Below are 19,537 nucleotides of genomic sequence, written 5' to 3'. Positions count from 1 at the left end.
CTGTCATTTCTTCCCTGGCTAAAGGGATGGGTTCATGATACAGTGGGAGCCAGGCATACCCCTTCCAGTTAATTTGAATCTTGAGCAGCGGGACACAATGATTGGCACTGATTCATTCAGAGAAAAGGGGCTGGCCATTTGTTCCTGCTACCCAAATCTCTGGGGCTGTTTCCAAGGCCCAAGTCAGCTCTTCCTTTGATTCAGGAATGTCATTATTTACTAGCTACAATATAGGACATTCAGTAGTGTTATATATAACTCACTCTATATTTAGTCAGCTATAAGTGGAATATGAATTTGCCTTCAGAGCCTCATATTTTCTTTTCTTTTCTTTTTCTTTTTTTTTTCTTTGAGACAGAGTTTTGCTCTTATTGCCCAGGCTGGAGTGCAATGGTGCAATCTCGCACCTCATATTTTCTATCTGTAAATATTTTTCAAGGTTGTTGCAAATATAAAAATAGTTAACCTATTAAAGCACCCAGTAGAGTATTGGCATAAATATCCAATACATTTATTTCCGATAAACTTATTTCTTCCCCTTAAGTTAGCCACAGTCAATTCTCATTGCCTGTAGTCACAGAATCTTCCCCAACACATGCTCACAGGATTAATCATGTCTCCCTCATCCCTGGCCCGTGGCTGCTACTAACATCACTTGTGCCTTCTTCTGCCACTCCACAACTTCTTCTGTGGCGTATGGTGTCATTGTTTCCACTGGGGTCAAAGCTATTTGGAATGGGAAAGTTTGTCCAGCATTTGGATGCTAGATAATGATATTACTCTTCATATTTTCTGTTTCATTATGAATTCTTAGTTCTATAAACTGGGAGATGTAATTTTATTTAAGTAAATCTTCTTCAACGTAGCTACTGAGTTGTTTATGAAAACATTTTTTATAAATATACAATAAAAAGGTAAAAACTCTTCTACTTTTAAAAAGAGGCTTTCCTAATTAAATGTTGTAATCTTCAAAATTCTTAGATAAAATTGAATATAAATAACATATATTACAAATTTACAAATATGAGAATGTGAAGAAGAAGAACTATGGATAATGCTATATACAACGTTATCAACCACAAAGCTCAGTTAATTCTTCTTTAGATAACATTTACCTCTATAAAACCATTGTTAAGCTAGCAACAATCCATAACATTCTTTCATTTAGTTATATTAGATTTAATTGCTACCATAAATATTAAGGAGAAGAAGGCACTGATTTTAGGAGCATCGAAGAAAAAACACCATGTATGAAATCACATTAGGAAATGTTTGAAACAAGACTTACCAGTCTGCTGAACATGTGACAAGTTGACAGCATATTCCACTTCGATTCTCAAAGACGGAGCCCATTCTGTTAATCTATTTTTCAAAAATGAAAGAGAAATAAAATTGTTTTTCTCATAGCTATTTACCTTTTAAATTCTTTTCTTCTTTGTTTTAAATGTTAATAAAAGAACATACTGGCCAGGGTCAGTGGCTCACACCTGTAATCCCAGCATTCTGGGAGGCTGAGGCGGGCGGATCACGAGGTCAGGAGATAGAGACCATTCTGGCTAACACGGTGAAACCCTGTCTCTACTAAAAATACAAAAAATTAGCCGGGCGTGGTGGCGGGCGCCTGTCGTCCCAGCTAGCCCAGAGGCTGAGGCGGGAGAATGGCGTGAACCCGGGAGGCGGAGCTTGCAGTGAGCCGAGACTGCACTCCAGCCTGGGTGACAGAGCGAGACACCATCTCGAAAAAAAAAAAAAAAAAGGACATACCACTATCTCAGAAGTTTAGGAAACAGAAGGTTTTAAAATTAAACACAATTCTGCAACATATTCTTGTCTAGTCTTTTGTCAGAGAAACATTTTTACATAGTTGTAATTAGAATGCATACAAATTTTTATACTGAGATTTTTCCCTCCACATAATTTGAACATTTACCTATATATTCATCAACTATTATTATTAGTAGTAGTAGTAGTAGTATTAGTATTATTATTTTGAGAAGGCATCTCATTCTGTGCCCCAGGTTGGAGTGCAGTGGCACAATCTCAGCTCACTGCAACCTCAACCTCTCAGGTTCAAGTGATTCTCCTGGGTCAGCCTCCTGAGTAGCTGGGATTACAGGCATGTGCCACCATGCCCAGCTGATTTTTGTATTTTTAGTAGAGATGGGGTTTCGCTATGTTGGCCAGGCTGGTTTGGAACTCCTGGGCTCAAGTGATCCACCCACCTCGGCCTCCGAAAGTGCTGGGATTACAGGCATGAGCCATGCGCCCAGCCTCATAAATTATTCTAATCCTTTTATAATATACGGATGATATACCACCATTTCATTATCCATTATTATTAGAAATGTAGGCTCTGTCAGTTTTTCATGGAATTGTACAGTCGAACATAGGTGCTTTTATGAGGTTGCTAAGCAGGTAAGATCAATGGGAAAGAGGCTAAGTGTTAAATGAGACACCAAATAAAAGTGTGCCATGATTGTTGTAAGACCCGACCTTTTTGTAATTACGGGCATAACTCTGCATGCACACAGAGGATCACAGGAGGGTTTATGGTTCCTCAGGTCCTAGAAGGTCCAAAATTCCAACCCACTAGCTCTCAAAGGCGGCAGCAGGCTTTCAGGCAACCTGTGAAGATGCCACTCTGGAACTGAGAGGGAAACACATGACTTTCCCCAATTCTCTAACCTCCTGATAGAACTGATGAGCAAAATAATAAATAGAGGTGGGGCTTCTAGCAGCAAATGAAGTTAGGTGAAAACAGGGGTGGAGAAGGTATAGGTGGCACCCGGGTCATGTCTGCAGGCATCCAGAAGCCAGGCAACCACAAACCTGATGGACATCTCTGTGGCCTGAACTACTAACTTCCACTCATTCCAGAACCTGCATGGTGTTACCTCTCTCTCTACTGAGGCTTTTCTGCTATAATGAAGTCAGAGACCCCAGAGATGTGCTTGCTCTGGGGTTTTATGTTTTAATAACTAAAAATCCAAAAACATAACAGTATTATAGAAGTTTGGAAAACAGAATATTTTAGAATCATATATAATTCTCCCATATATTCTCTTCCAGTCTTCTTTCATGGAAACACTTTGACATGGTTTTTCAAGGTATGCATATAATTTTGTATCTAGAGATACAAATTGGATCATTTCTTAGTATGAATTCTCTAAAATTGGAATTACTGGTCAAACAGTTTGAAAATCTGGATGACTTAAGAACCACCTTGACTAACTGCATTCCAAAAGTTTTATGTCGAAATCAGCAATGTGTTCTGGTTTCACCACTTTATTCTTTTTAACATATTAATCAAATTTTTCATTTAAAAATTAAATAAATCCAAAATGGCACATTATTGTTGCCTTACTATTAATTTCTTTGATATTAGAAAGGCTGAATGATTTTCATGTTGATTTACTGTTTTATTTTATATGTCTTTTGCTTATTTATAAAAAATTTTTATATTTACCATATTTGGTACAAATATTTTCCTCCATTTTGTTATTTGTTCTTTACTTTTAATTTTTTTATTGATGCATAGCAGGTGGACATATTTGGGGGGTATATGTGATATACTGATACATTCATATAATGTTTAAAGATGAAATCAGGGTATTTGGGCTATCCATTACCTTAAATATTAATATTTATTTTCTTTGTACTAGGAACAACCAAATTATTCTCTTCTAGCTATTTTGTAATGTATAATAGATTATTGTTAATTATAGTCACCCTACTAATCTGTCAAACACTGGTTCTTCTTTCTCCTATCTAACTGTATATTTGTACCCATTAATTAACCTCTCTTTATCCCTCTCATTATTTAATTTTTTTTTTTTTTTTTTTTTTTACATAGAGACGGGGTTTCGCCATGTTGCCTAGGCTGGTCTTAAACTCCAAGCCATCCTCCTGCCTCAGCCTCCTAGCGTTGGAATTATAGGCGTGAATGAGCCACCATGCCCAGGCTCTCATTATTTTTTAATTTAGAAATTTATATGCGTATATTTTGAATCTGTCAATCATTCCTTTCTGGTTTCTTTCAACATTAATCATCTTTGAAAACTATCTTCATTCCAGAGTCTGATATTCTATTTCGATTTATTGTATTTTTCTATGATTTGTTATTTTCTTTTTTTTCTTTCTTTTTTTTTTTTTTTCTTTTTTTTTTGGAGATGGAGTCTCGCTGTGTCACCCAGGCTGGAGTGCAGTGATGCGATCTCAGCTCACTGCAAGCTCCGCCTCCCGGGTTCACACCCATTCTCCCACCTCAGCCTCCGGAGTAGCTGGGACTACAGGCGCCCGCCACCACGCCCGGCTAATTTTGTTTTTGTATTTTTAGTAGAGATGGGGTTTCACCGTGTTAGCCAGGATGGTCTCCATCTCCTGACGTCGTGATCTGCCCGCCTCGGCCTCCCAAAGTGCTGGGATTACAGGCGTGAGCCACTGCACCCAGCCTGTTATTTTCATTTAAATTTAAAATCATCTCAATTAAATTGCATGCATGGTGTGTGTTGAAATGGAAGTGATATGAAGTTCCTTTACTTGTATTACAACTCCCATTATTATATGTAAACTTTTAATATATCACAGAAACTATATGTGTGCTATTTATTTTGGTTCATTATGACTTTTAAAAGTATCATTGCTTTGCATCATCCATTTGAATACCTCTTACAACTGGTATAATGATAATCACCTCTTACAACTCTAATTTCTCAGAATATTCTTGATATTTCACCTGTTAATTCTTCAAAGTACATAGTAGATCTTTAATGCCCTTGAGGGAAACATTTGGGGAACTTGCCAGTTTCCAAATTTATAGATCCCATGATTTGTGAGGTTATAGTTAAGTAAGTACACAACCATAAAGACAAACGCCAATGCAGAAGCCGAGCAGTCAGCTGGGCTCATGGACTGCACAACTAGTTTTCACCCACCAGCCTCTCAGCACACTCAATTCCAGACTGTGCCCAGCAATATTACATGGTATGTCACAGATCTTTAGGGTTCCCTTCCCCCAGATATCTGAGATCATAAATCTTAAATTCATCCATGCTAAAGGTGTAAAATATTTGCAGTTCATTTTTACACATCAAGACCTCATCTTCTTCACTATTGTATTATACCAGTGTTGACACCACCAACATTTTTTAGTTAGAAACCAATTGAGTTGAAAGATTGGCCTTATTCTTACTCCAACTCAGATACTGGTCTGGCAACACTAACCCCATTTTTTGATGCTTAGTTCCTGGTTATTTCACAATTTAAGTGTAAATGAATTGTTGACTTGAAACATCTTCTTTGCATAAAATCTGAAAATGTGTAATTCAGCAAGAGAAAAGTATCAGGCCACCAAGTCTCACCTCAAATGTGTCAGACAACCAGTGTATATCTGTAATTACTTTCTTATGTCCATTTTCTATTGAAGAGACTGCACAGTGTCTGATATACATTGCTTCTTTATTACTCTCTGGTTCAAGGAGAAACATAGGCTGAAAAATATTAAAAGAAAGTTAAGTGCTAATTTCAGAGGGCTGATGAATGAACTCATACTTTACTCATCATCCCAATTAAAATGAACAATTTAGAGATATACCAGTTCAAGGAAAAACATAAATTAGTGTTTCTATATATCATATATTTAGGTAATAGGATTATCTACTTTCCCCTTCAGTTTGGTCTAAGACTATATCTCTAAACTTAACAAGTATTATTGACCTACTCCATAAAGAATCAATGAGACATCTCATTTTAGAAGGAGTATTTCTTTGTGCCTATAGAAGCCTGCATCTCACCATTCTTTGGTAAGAGGCTTGTTGATGTTAAGGCTGAAGAACTGGGCTGGAGTAGATGCATAATATGGTGGGTGGGTATGGAGTAATCTTCTCAACCCTCTTAACAGAATGCATAGCGCCACAAAATCATGGTATATTATCATCAAATATGATACAACCCCTTCATTTTATACATGAGAAAAGCTATCCCGCTGAGGTGAGGTGGCACGTCCAAACTCACGGGACTATAGTCCACAGCCTAGGTATCCACTCTTCTGTCCAGTGCTCTTTCAATCACCTCACTTCAGGCAAGTCACTTGGTCCCTTCATTTCATTTAACAATAACAACCAGACAGAACTTCACATCCTTGGGTAGATGGTGCAACTTGATTCATTGTGTTTTAATCAAGGGCCCACATAAAAGTGATTCAGAACATGTTCACAAGCACAGGTGAAGGCTTGGGAAATAACATTCTTTTTTTTTTTTTTTCTTTTTTCTCTTGAGTTTTTATTAGCCTTGGCAACTATATTATGTACTTTTCCATAAACTCTTAAATGGAAAAAACTTGCAAGTGAAATGTTATAAAAAGCTTACCTTCAGTGTGGCTTTTTTGCTTCTACTACCACCTGCCTTAATGTTTTCTATGCGATCTGCATGTGCGGTGATATCCCACATGACAATCTAAAACAGAAACAAATGTTATCATAACCTTTTCAGAAAATATCTAATTGGGTCTTAATTTTCTTTTAACTATTGGTTCGTAGCCTGATAAGTCAATCACCTCAGGGGATAATCAAATTTAGCTTATGTCTTAAGTAAGTCAGCAATTTTTAAAGCTAATATAAAAAGAACGTTTTCTTCTCTGTAAAAGTATCTTTAGCACTTTCATTTTTGTGCTTACATTAATAAATGCCAGTATTTAAAAAAAATTCAAAATAAGTGTCATGCAATTCCCTTTGCTTTGGGAAAAGTTCTTCCTGTTTTTGGAGATGACCTGTGATTGCAGGGACAGTTGCTTTGGACCCAGGAAAAAACAGCCCATACTCCAGAATTGAGTACAAACACCCGACTGTCCAAAGAAGGCTGGGAAGTGATTATTTCTATTTAATTGACTACTATGGCCAACTCTGAATTCTTACGTATCTAGATGGCCATTTTTTTAAAAAAAAGTCAGGATAAGGTAGATATTCAACCCTAAATTAGGTTTCCAAAGACGAAAAGGTATTTCAGTACACTAAAGTTTTAACAAAATGTCGGGAGTACAGAGTTGTAAGTGATTTTATTTTCATCATGTGCTTTTCTGAAATATTCTAAAATAAAGTCACGTTGCCTTTGCAATGAGTGAAAAAGGCATTTCAGGATTTGCAGGGCTTGGAGGTTGGGCTCTGAGTCATTATGACCCTCAGTTATTGTTGAACAAAACTGAGGGAAAAAAAATTGTTTTCCTGGTTATTTTGGTTCTGGATAAATGGACATGGAAGCTGCAGGCATTTACATTTTAACTGCAAGGAAGTTTTTCAAACCACGCACACAAAAATCATATACCCTTTTGATAGTCAAACCCACTCAATCACAATGGATTTAAACTTTGACCATAAAACAGCTTTACGATTGTTTTGCTTCACTAGAGAAACAGGATATTGGAGGATAGGATCTAAATTTGATATTAGATAACTTAAAAAGATAAAAGTAAGCAGTATCGATATGTATATACAATCTATCTATCTATCTCTATATATATCTCTATCTATCTGTCTATAAATTCAGTGATGTATGTATGCTTTCTAGTGAATTTCTGTTTAAGTTCTGGATCATCCCCTAACTCCTACTTCCAAGGAAATTTCAGAAGAGGCCTTTTTTTCCAAGAGGTAGTAATGCTTGTAGCTTTTGTTCTTCCATGGAATCTTATACAATATGTGGTTCAGTCCCAGCAACACAAATAGATTTCACCCAGTTCTGTTTCAGTTTTGAAGCTGGGTTACCCCGTGAACACCTCAGGAGCTGATACCATGTGTAACACGTCTCTGGTTCCACACCAGGAACACCCTGATTCCGGTGTGGTGTCTGGCACACAATTGGCATGCCTTCCTTCTGATGAATTGAATCCTTAAGTCCAAGGAACTGCCAAATCAAAACTTATTACCAAAGGTTGTCTACATTAATACATAGCTGAAAAAAATTCCGTAAGTACCTGCCCATTGATACAGCCTCCAGCAATGATATTAGGATCACTTGGACAGAACTTGAAGCAAAAGATGTCATCTGGGCTCTCCAGCATTAACTAAAGTAAACCCAGCAAATTCATGAAAGGGTGAGAAAACAGATTAAGATCATGGCTAGAAAATAATATTAAGACAGTTAAAAGTCTAATTTTATAGGTATCTATAAGCAAGGTGCGTAGTCTATTCTCAGAGTTCTGCCTGTGGACTAAAAGCTGCTTTTGCTGAATTTTATTGTGCACATTGGCCATATGAGTGACAGTGAGTATGTTCTCAAGGGGACCCAGGTGTTCCCCAACCCACCCCTCAGTGGAAACAAATTGTAGTTATTTTGGGAGCATGTTACAATGTTTATAAACAAAAAGACTATGAAATTAGTGTTCCTGAAAACCATGGAACGGAAGATCTGTGAGGACAGGATTTGTGTCTGTTTTGTTGCTTGCTGAATACTGAGCCAGGCACTCCTGGAGTGGAGAGGAGATATACAGGGTAGAAAGGTTAGAAAACTCTAGTGAGAGAGTGGCTCTGTTTTTTGTGGCTGACAAGAAAGGCTAGAGATCTTTCATTTTGATCTCTGGGTCTCTAATCATTAAAGTATCTAGAATCTATTACAGTAAAACTACCTCAATTCAAATGAATTGGGAAAAAGGAAGAAGGAGAGGCTAGGGTTTATTAGGGAAAGTCTTAATTATGCAATACTTTTTAGAAACAAAATATTATTATATTTAAAACACTGAAATAACTTAATCTAACACTATACACCACCCACCCATTGGCAGATCTCTTATTGAGCAGACCATGAAAACCAGAACCCTGTGTAGCAAACCCAGCCTTCAGCCTCATTTTATTTGAATTGCTATGTGTTTTGGTTGGTTTGAGTGGGGTTTTTGTGTGTTTTGGTTTGGTTTTAGTTGAGCTATTTAAAATTGGGCGATTTCATACAAAATTCCAAATTTCTCAATTCTGTTAACAACGGGACCACCTGGCAACAAGAGGGCAGCCAGCCTAGAGACGGGTAATGCACTCTCCAAGGCCGCAGTCCCTACCACTCCCCAGTGCTCTCCCACACATTCACCTTTATTTATTACCCAGTGATCCTTGGAATTGAGGAAACTCATGTGAAACTAAAATCTATTTGCATTTGACCAATTAGTATTTAAGTAAAGTCCATAAAAGAGTTTGTTTTAAAAATAGTTTGAACATTCCTCTTACAATCTTTGAAAAAGATAGCATGTTGATTTGTTCAATAAACAAATTGCAAACTTTAGTTTTGCTCAAATTGAATGATGACAAGTTCTGCACTGAAGAAAGCCTAACTTTATAAATGTTTACAACATTACATGATTATAAAGTACTTTGCAATAAAACCTGCTAAAGGTAAACATGAAAGTAGTATTTGAAAATTTAGGCTATGTAGGCAACTCTCCCAAATTACCTGAGGGTGTATGGGATCAGAGAAGCTCCAGAAAAGAATCAGCGATGGCTGCAGCAATAATTTACCAGAAAAGTGAACTCTGTCTTCAAAAGAAAGTCGCACGGCCACCGACACAGCTATTAGCCCTGATGGAAACACATGTAGAAATTAAGGTTGGCAGCAACTACACATGGAGAGATGTCTCTAGCTTTCGCTTTTCTACACAGCCACTCTTCATTTTCACTTTGTCCACAGGAGACCAAGAGTTTTCTTAGAGCTCTGCTGGCTAACGTGGTTGCCACTAGTTACATGCTACTTATTTAGCACTTGAAATCTGGCTGGTCCAAACTGACATGTACTGTTAGTATAAAATATACAGGGAACTCAGAAGATTTTGGAAGAAAAGAAAATCTTGTTTTGTTTCTTTTTTGTGAGAAAAGGGCCAGTGGAGGGTGAAAGGAGGAAGAAAGAGGACAAATACCTCTCTCTTTCCATGTTTCCACCTTTGCACATCCCTACCTACCTCCCTTGGCTGCTGAGCTCTTTAAAGGAGGCACATTTCCTCTCTTGTCTAGTAATCAGAAAGGCAGTGTTAGGAGGAAGAAATTTAGCCTTGGGAGAGCAACAGGCCCAAGCCAAACCCAGACTCTGCCTTGTGCCATCTGGGTGACCTGAGTGAGTCACTTCCCTGAGTTGAGCTTGGGTCCTTTTGTTGTGAAACAGAGATAATGACAGGTGTGTGTCCTACAGGGTTGTTGGGAGGACACATGACAGTGAAGGCGTGGAAAGTACATGGCAGGTACCTAGCGAGCACAGAGCAAATGGAAGGTGTCTTATTGACATTGAACTAGTTTGCAATTTTAGATATGAAAGCAGCAGAGAATTTCAATGTTATCACAAAAGGGAATCCCCATCATTTCCATCTCACCATAGATAGTTGGATGCCATGAGACACAGGTAATCATTTTCTCCGTTGGGCTATGAAGGTCGGTAAAGGACTGGTACTCTTTCAGGTGGGTATCAGTCTTGTCCCCAAAGGTGCCTTCTTCTTCTGCGAGGTATTTCCAGTCATCAATAAATGTGTTCATGATTTCATTTTGCTGCAGGGCTATTTCAACACTAATTTGTAAAAATCAAAAAGCAATTAAAATATTGGTTTTTAGTATCTAATAATGTGACTATCTTAGCAACTCCTCCTCCTTCATTTATACTGAACAAAAAAAATAATTCGCAATTATATTTGGTAATAATGATTAACCTCATGTGAAATAAATGACTTAAGAGAACAAAACATCATGGTGGCATGTTACTCAGAACCTCGAGCAACTTCATGATCTGCCTCAGTTTCCAAGCCAAGGCTGTACTCTCTCCAGGCCAATGTCTGAACATGCAGCTGCAGGGATGGCTGGACCTGGCCAGTCCTCCGTGTGCAGCACTCCCACAGCAGGCGTCTTTGCTCTGGAGCTCCTGCTGAGTAGGCTGAGAATTTGTCTGATGTTCTACCTTCCCGGTCCTGTCTCCTCCTCCTTTATTTTTCACAGTGTAATCCTCAGTAAACTTCTGCCTCTAACTTGATGTCATTTGCTTCCTGGAAAGCCCCAACTGTCACAAATGGCAGTTTTCTTAGGCATATTCTGTACTAAATGATCACTTATCCTTAACAGGATAGCCCCAATACATATGTAATTCAAAACAACAAATAAGAGATTCTGAACAAGGGAAGAATTGGAGTTTAGAAGTGTGTGTGTGTGTGTGTGTGTGTGTGTGTGTGTGTGTGTGTGTAGTTTTAGTTGTCACAATGCCTGGGAGGTGCTACTGTGTTTAATTCCATTACCAAACCTCCTGCAATGCATGAGACAGTCCCCAAAATGAAAAATTATCCTGCTAAAAATACTAATATTGCTCCTTTAAGATACCATCTGAGTGCTAGGATCATTTGCTAATAGTCTAGGGACCTCGGTTTGACAGGCTCCTGTCTTAAAATAGTTACTATGATAGTTATTGTCCCTTTTTATGCTCAGATCTGAAAGCTCTGCATACTCCCAAAGTCGCTAACAGCCCTCCCACAATTAGAATGCCACCCAAGGTTTTACCCTACTGATCAAAACTGTAAACTTCTTGGTTTTATATAGGTGTGGTAAGCTGAAAAAGTGGTTCTCAATTATGAATTTCTTAAAATAAGAAAAAACCCTTTAGATAGTTCAGTATAAACGGTAAAAATAGATACTTCTAAAATATAAAAAGGGCACCGTTTGATACCCCTGTCATTGATCATTACACTACCAGTCATTGCCTAATTGAGTCCTCTCTTGGTTAAATTCTTCTTGTATTTCATCTTTCAAAATACACCCCTTTCCTAAGACCTGGCCACTTAAAGTGTGATCCAGTGACCACCAACATGACCTGGGGCTGTTAGTAATGCAGAGTCGTGGGCTCCACCCGACTTACTGAGTCAGAACCTGCATTTTAACAAGAATCCTCAGGTGATTCATAAGCACATTGAACATTGAATAACCGTGTGTAGAGGACACTCGAGGCTTAAACACAGTTTCCAGTAGAAGCATTAGTAAGCATTTTCCAAATCATATTTCTTTCTGGTTAATCCCAAATGAGAAGGGAATTCTCAAGAGAAAAGTTAAAGACGTGGCTTTCGCTCTGGTTTCCCAATTCTAACTCCTTAGCCAGACTGGGGAAGTAATTCAAACGGAAGAAGTGAAAACACATCTTTCTTCTGGTTTCCGGTTTCTTGCTTTCCTGGAACCATGTAGCTCCTAAGAGTAACACACTGGAGGCTAGCAAAACTGTTGTCTAGGAATTTTAACCCCGAAAGGAAGGTTTCTTAGTTGTTTTGTGAATCCCCCTGAAGTTCCTCTCTCTCGTCTCATGTCATTGCCTTCTTTTGCAAATAATGCTTCCCTTAAGTTTGTTTTAGATAAAATTCTATGAGAAAAATTTCCCATTTCTAAAAGGGCTTTCTTCCAGAACAAAATCAGGCTTACCTTAATTAAAAACTATTGAATAAACCTTAAGCAGTTTTAAAGCTGGAAGTTATGTTTGCAGTGATATAAACATGGGTTTCTTATCTACTCTTGGCCAGTGCTATTATAATTCCTGTGCCAATTTTCCTCCTTTTGCTTATAGATCTGGCTTCTCCTTCCCACATCTCAGGGAGGGAATCATAAAGCTGTCCACCATTCTTTTCTTTATAAGCATGGCAATTCAGAGGGAAGAATAAAAGCCCAGGTCTAAAGATAATATACAATGTGGATTTATTTTGAACATTTTTTTATTTCCTCAAGATCTAGTTTTCTCTGGATATTGATTATATGTAAGCAAACTTCTCGTTTTTAATATTCTTACAGGAAAAATTGTAATGACTACTAAATTTCGATAAGAGGAGGGTGAAACTCAGGTTTTCTTGTTTCTACCTCATTGCCCATATAGCAAAAATTATAGCATCCTTCCTGTGAGTGAGTAGCAAATAATGTTCTCTCTGAATCATTAACTGAATTTTTGAGCCAGAGTCTCCCTAGGCATAGGTAACAACTTTGAAAGTTGTTGGAATTTTCAGGATATTTAATCCAGTATGAAAGAACCAATGACATTTCTTAAAAATAAAAAAGCTTAACTTGGGCCGTATATGAACTTGACCACCAAGTTTTTAATTTTGGAAAGAAATAGAAACCAGCCTATTAAGTATAACTGGAAGACTTGTCCTCCATTGGATCCACTTCTCTAAACTCTAGTATCAGCTTGATGAGAACTTGTCAAGCTGTTTCTCTGGTTTAGAAGCCCCAGAACTCTACCCAGGGTCCTACTAACAGCTTAGGGGGCATTTTGAATATGCTTTTCTTTCAAAGCCAGTAAGAGTGCAGGAACATAGGAATTGGTGATAAGAGTGAAATGTCCAAAAAGACATTTGAATTAAATTCAGGTTCTCATCTACAAAGATATTTTTGCAAATACTTATCATCATAATAACGTCCACAGCATTCTCCTCATCCTATAAAAAGTTAATGAGGAAGAGGAGTAAAGAGTAGAGAAACAGACTTACATAAAAGTAACCGTGGTAAATACAAGTAAGTGTTAATTTGCAATTAGGAAAACATCCTCACACACTCAACTCCTCACACAGTTTGATGTGGCCTTAGCTTGACAGGGCTAAGATGTTGCTTAGCAATAGAAAGGAAAGAAATATCGAGAATCTGTAGAATGTGTCATACCTGACAACTGTCTTCATACTTTTTATCTAGATACCATATATGGAATTGTTTATTTAGTCCTGTTATTCTATGTAAACATATACATTTTATGTTTTTTTTTTAAATTTAATATGCAATTTTTTACCTTATGGATGCATTTTTAAGAAAATCAACCAAAGACTTTGATTGTTTGAGTGTCTCTTTCTCCTCTTCTGAGAATTCTCTTGGATAATATTGCGTAGTAGCATTTTTAGGATATGTCCTAATATATTAAAAGAAAATTCAATACCAAAGGTTAGGTCAAAGAAGAGCAAATATGGGCCACAACAGGTCAAAAGTGTGTCTCTGTGACAATGATGTTAGGATATTATTTTATATTTAAATTATATACATTGAATTTTCTTTATCCTAGACAACTGATATTGACCACTATTCAAAGTCCACACGAATTTCTCTCCAATATAATCAGAAAGATCTTATTTTTGTAAAATTTTTATTTAGAAATCATTTCAAACTTATAGAGAACTTGTAAGAAGAGTATAAGGAATTCCCACACACCCTTCACCCAGATTCATCAATTATTAACATTTTGCCATCTTTATCGTTTTCTCTCTCTCTTCATTTCATTAAGTCAGTGTCCACCTCACCCCCTCATGGGACATTTGGCAATGTCTAGAAACATTTTTGGTTGTCACAGCCTAGACATGCTACTGGTGTCTAGTGGGTAGATCCCAGGGATGCTGTTAAAAACCCTACAAAGCACAAGACAGCCTTCCCTCAAAGAGAATTATCCAGCCCCAAATGTCACTTGTGTTGAAGTTGAGCAACTCTGCTCTAAACATACAAAACTAGGAATAACATATATTTCAGCAGTGATGGTGGCAGGAAGCCTTGCTCCATCTAGTATGCTCTTAGTGGCCTCCGTATGTGAACACCTCATATGGCATTGTACCTCTGGGCTTTATCAGTCTCAAGTATTAGACTGGGTGAGCCCTTGATCTTGGCATGTGGAGCTTGGAAAAGTCACAGGGCACAATCATTAAGAGTGTGGGCTCTGGTGATTGGCTGCCTGGCTTTGAAGCCTGGTTCTATCATTTACTAGCTATATGACCCCTGAGCTAATTATCTAACCTTCTGTGCCTGTTTTCTCATCTCTAAATGAAATTCTTAAAGTAGCTAGTTCACAGTGTCATTGTAAGGATTGAATGTGTTGATACATGCAAAACTTTAAAAACAGTGCCTAGCACATTTTAAATGATCAACAAAATATTATGTAGTATTTGTGTTTGTTGAACAAATGTCAGCACAATGCAGAATGTCTCTGTGAGAGGTAATATATTAAATGGAGAGTAATCAGACAAAGGGGTAAAGGGGGTTTTTAGAATAATTCATTTTTTTTCCTTGTTTAGGTCAGTATCCATAGCAGAAGGCAGAGTGGTAGAAAGAAATAGTATTGGAACCAGAGAGACTTAGGTTCAAATCTCAGCTTCACCTTTTAATTTCTGCTCTCTAGACAGGGTTAAGTAAAAAACAAACAAACAAACAAACAAAAAATGATATGTTGCTTGGTGGTTTTATCCAAGTAGCAACATGCCTAAGAGTCACTCTTACTTTCGAAATATGATTTGTTTTGTTGTTTTTCAGCAAAACTATTCATTATTGCTTCAGGTTTAAATTATGCCCGAAACATTGGGCTTTCATTTTTAACCTCCCTTTGCTTCAGTTTCTCTGTTTGTAAAACGGGGATAGTGCCTACCTCAGAGAGCAGTTGTGAGGATTGAGTTGATGTGTGTAAAGCACTTAGAAGAATGCCTGGTATGTGGTGGGAACACTAGGCATTGCCTTCACTGTCATTATTCTTTGAACTTCATCTTTGATTTTTCTTGACTCCCTCCAATAAAATCACATATCCTACTTTCTCTACCTCATACCAGCTACCCTTCCTAATTTCCTGCTTGTAATGCATGGTACCAGCATTCTCCCAGTCATCTAGGTTTAAACCATTTGAGTTCTTTTAATTCTTTGAAAAAATTTTTTTTTCATTTTGTGGGTCAAGCCCTGCCCTTATTTCTCATCTGTTTACTCCCTCTATGTAGGAACACTGTCAGTATCATTATTATTAGTCTGTATTCTGAGTCTACCTACTGAGTCTACCCTGGCTGACTCATTCTCGGTACTTGTCTGTACCCTAGTAGGAACATAAAATAACTCTCTGGCTGGCTTGACTTAGAAATTTGTCTCGAAATTCAAGTTCATTTGGTACTAATGTATCACCTCTCTCCTTCCTCTCTTGCCCTCACTTCTTGATATTTATGGATGTCTGATGTCCTCCTTCCCTGCCAGGACTTGACCACCAATTCTTGCCTTTCTCTTTACTGCCTCTTGTTTTGGCCTGTCTGTTCATCTTCTTCTCTTGTTTCTGACTCATTTCTTGGCCCAACTTTTGGAGTCCGTATATATGTGCCCTGACTTTAACATTGCACTTTCATGGTTTTTAACCTGTTAGTTCACATAGATCTGAAAAGTATCTTCTGTATTGCATTCCATGTTGCTGAGCCCTGATTCTCCTGGTCATGACCTGTCTCACTGTGTATTTCATAACTCTTCACTTAACAGTGAATTCAAGTCTGTCATCATTCTGCACAATCTTCCTTACCTACGTCCTTTTCTTCCTGTTTTCCCTCCTCCATTCTTTTTTCCCCTCCATTTAATAAATATATGCCAGGAACTCTCCTAGGAGTTGGGAACATAGCAGTAAACAAAATATACAAAGTTTTTATCTCATAGAGCTTAAATTCCAAGGGCAGAGTGAAGAAAAGAGAGACGATGAAAAACATAAATCAAGTGATTATGGCACAGTGGAGAAAAATAGAGCTTGTTTAGGAACAAGGGATGATGGGGCTGGAGAGGCACACAGTGCCTCGTCACGGAGGAAGGAGAACCTCATATGCCATCCTAAGGGCTCTAGATGGATGTATTTTTCAACTGATGGAAGCCAGAGAAGAAACCTAGACAATGAAGTAACACCATCTGATTTGATGTTGAAGAATGATGACTTAGGTGGTAGAACAGAGCAATGAGGGACAATGGTAATATGCCAGATGAGAGATGACCAGCACTGTCATGATAAACAGCATCACTCATTTTCCCACTCCAGTCTTTACAATCTTCTATACTTGTATCTCATTTTCCTGTTATGATTTTTAAAGGCATTATTGAATATAATTAGATCTTCCTGAATTGAATTACTCTGTGGAGATCTATGTGTCATCATCATTAATCCATTTCTATTTATTATAAAGAGCTCTCAAAATAATAATGGAAGTTACTAGATTTTACTGTAACTGGCTATAAAATTACATACAGCCATCACATACTTACCATTTTGTCTGAGTGCTTATGTCCTTTATTTGGGGGATTACTTGCATGCCAACATCTTTTTCAAGTTGTTTAAGGGTAAAATTTTTATCTAGGTAGGCTGTACATTCAATATAGGCATCTTTTACACTGGAAGCATTCTGGTCACTGAACTTAATTGGTGCACCAAATTCACTTCGTTTTCGAGAAATCACATATGTAATCTGTAACACACGTAAACAGTAAAGGTAAGATAATGAAGTCCCTGAAGAAAAGCTGACGTGTAGGCAATGTTGACACTCTGCTCAGATCCACTCAGAGCGCTTTGTGCACTTTCTGTGAGCGCCTCCAGCTCTGCATGCTTTCCATTCACATGAGCAGCACCCGCTCCTCCTCTTTGGAGGGCTGCTCTAGGGCTATTGAGACCACTTTGCAAGCAGGTGCAAAGAACAGGAAGTAACTGGCAGTTTCATCTTGACTAATGGTGGACTGGCAGGAGGGATACATAAACCCCTCTCCTTGGTTTCTGTGTGGGACAACTCTGAGGTATAATTTACACTCCAGAGTTCCTCTTTGGGTCTGGCTGAAGCCTTCCCTCTGCAGACTTTTGCCTGAGAGTGCAGCCTGGCAGGGCTTCCTCCATATCCCTGTTCAGCTGCTTGTCATGTTCTCTTCTGGGGCACTTTCCTAATAAACCACTCACACACAATTCCCCCTCACAGGAGTTCCTTTGAGAGGGAATGCCACTATATTAGCTTCCTACAGCTGCCATAACCAAGTACTACAAATGGGGTGGCCTAAAACAACAGAAACTTATTCTCTTACAGTTGTGGAGGCTAGAAGTTTGAAATTGATGTGTTTGAGGGTTGTTTCCTTCTGAAGGCTCTGAGGGAGAATCTGTTCCCTGTTTCTCTCCTGGCTTCTGGTGACAGCCAGCAATCCTTGTGTTCCTTGGTTTGTGTATCCATCTTTCCAGTCTCTGCCTGCTTCTTTACATGCCATTCTCCCTGTGTCTCTTTGTCATCCCATGGCCATCTTATCACAAGGACACCAGTCGTATTGGATTGGGGCCTACCCTACTCCAGTATGACCTCATCTTAAATAGTTGTACCTGCAATGACCCTATTTTCAGATAGAATCACATTCTGAGGTGCTGGAGGTTAGAAGTTCAACATATCATTTTTTGGAGACAAAATTCAACTCATAACACCCACTTAAGACAATGGCCGTTCTTCTATAAAAGCAAACCAAAACAACACACCAAAAACTATGCCTCCATAGCAAACACAGTAAACCTTATGAATCCTTCAGGAATAAGTGTTGTTCAGCTACAGGGAGGTAATGATTACAGATCATATATAATCCTCTAACCTGCTTTGTAGATTCTGTAACTGATTCTTCCTCAATTTCTTTTTCACTGCCCAAAGAAACCCATGGTTTAGAGACAGGTGGTTTATAAATATACACATCTTCAGGAATATGTTCTTTGTATTCTTCTTGTTCTTCTGGTACTTCTGGGGGCTAAAGTAAAATAAATAGCATTCTACAATATATGCCCAAGTTTAGGTTATAGCTATATGTATATACTTTGCAACAAACTTTACTTTTATATAAATTCATTAAGCACCTTCTTACTTTTTTTCTTGTCAATTCACACTTTTGAATTATGAAAAGGAAACAAAGCAAGAAAAGGAAACAAAGCAAAAAAGGAAAAAGAAAAAAGAGATATCAAGAATATAGAAAGAGAAAATGACAGTAGACAAGAAGAGATATATATATGCATCTCTACATATAGATGTGTGTATATATAGATATATACACACATACTGCTGATATATATATACACATATATATACACATCTTTACATATAGATGCTGCTTTATTTGTAATAGTAAAAAAAATCAACCAAATGAGTATCAATAGAGGAATGGATTGACGACAGTGTGGTAAAACCATAAAATAAAATTCCGTAGAGCAGTTATAATGAACAAATTTGATCTACATATATATGGTATCTAAATGTACCGATATTGATAGATCCTAGAATTTTATAATTTGGTGAAAAATGAAGTTGCGGACTGAGTATAAAAATGACACAATTTTTATGTGAATGTTAAGTTAATAAGACTATAAAATCCATTATTGTAGAACATAAATATATGGTAAAGTGTAAAACCACAGGCAAGAACAATATGTAACAATTTAGAATAATGGTTCCTTATAGGGAGGAGTGAAGAAAATGGAATTAGGGAGGATATGAGAGGGAGTGGAATATTGTCTGTAATATTTATTTCTTTTGTTAAAAAAGTTTTAAAGTAAATATAATAAAAATTAATATTTTAAAATTCTGGATAATGAAGTGTAGATATTTGTTATACTACTCTCCAGTTTTTTCTAAACATTTAAAATATTACAATAAAAAATTAAAAACAGAACAGCAATCACAAAAATAAAATTGAAAATGTTAAGCCTAAATGAAATATGATTTTTAATTATAAACTGTTAGTTTTTATTTTTTTTTTTCTTTTTGAGACAGGGTCTCACTCTGTCACCCAGGCTGGTGTGCATGGGC

General features: G+C 37.4%; 1 protein-coding gene across 5 annotated transcripts in view; it reads right to left on the bottom strand.

The window, feature by feature from the left end:
* Positions 1–19,537, bottom strand: part of DNAI3 (dynein axonemal intermediate chain 3) — a 135,525-nt gene that overhangs the window by 29,539 nt on the left and 86,449 nt on the right. For 4 of the 5 annotated variants that reach the window (XM_063624224.1, XM_063624223.1, XM_063624225.1 and 1 more), the window contains 9 exons: positions 18,336–18,485; positions 16,989–17,188; positions 13,753–13,869; positions 10,334–10,524; positions 9,427–9,551; positions 7,964–8,053; positions 6,367–6,453; positions 5,361–5,489; positions 1,289–1,362 (listed from right to left, as the gene is read on the bottom strand). In XM_063624224.1, coding sequence (XP_063480294.1) covers positions 1,289–1,362; positions 5,361–5,489; positions 6,367–6,453; positions 7,964–8,053; positions 9,427–9,551; positions 10,334–10,524; positions 13,753–13,869; positions 16,989–17,188; positions 18,336–18,485 — 1,163 coding nt within the window. The remainder of the gene's footprint in view (positions 1–1,288; positions 1,363–5,360; positions 5,490–6,366; positions 6,454–7,963; positions 8,054–9,426; positions 9,552–10,333; positions 10,525–13,752; positions 13,870–16,988; positions 17,189–18,335; positions 18,486–19,537) is intronic. The other variant, XM_063624227.1, reaches the window with a different exon arrangement.

This window comes from Symphalangus syndactylus, chromosome 12 (assembly GCF_028878055.3).
Source record: "Symphalangus syndactylus isolate Jambi chromosome 12, NHGRI_mSymSyn1-v2.1_pri, whole genome shotgun sequence".
NCBI lineage: Eukaryota > Metazoa > Chordata > Mammalia > Primates > Hylobatidae > Symphalangus > Symphalangus syndactylus.
The sequence above is the reverse complement of the archived record's forward strand: the minus strand, read 5'-3'. Positions and strand labels throughout refer to the sequence as shown.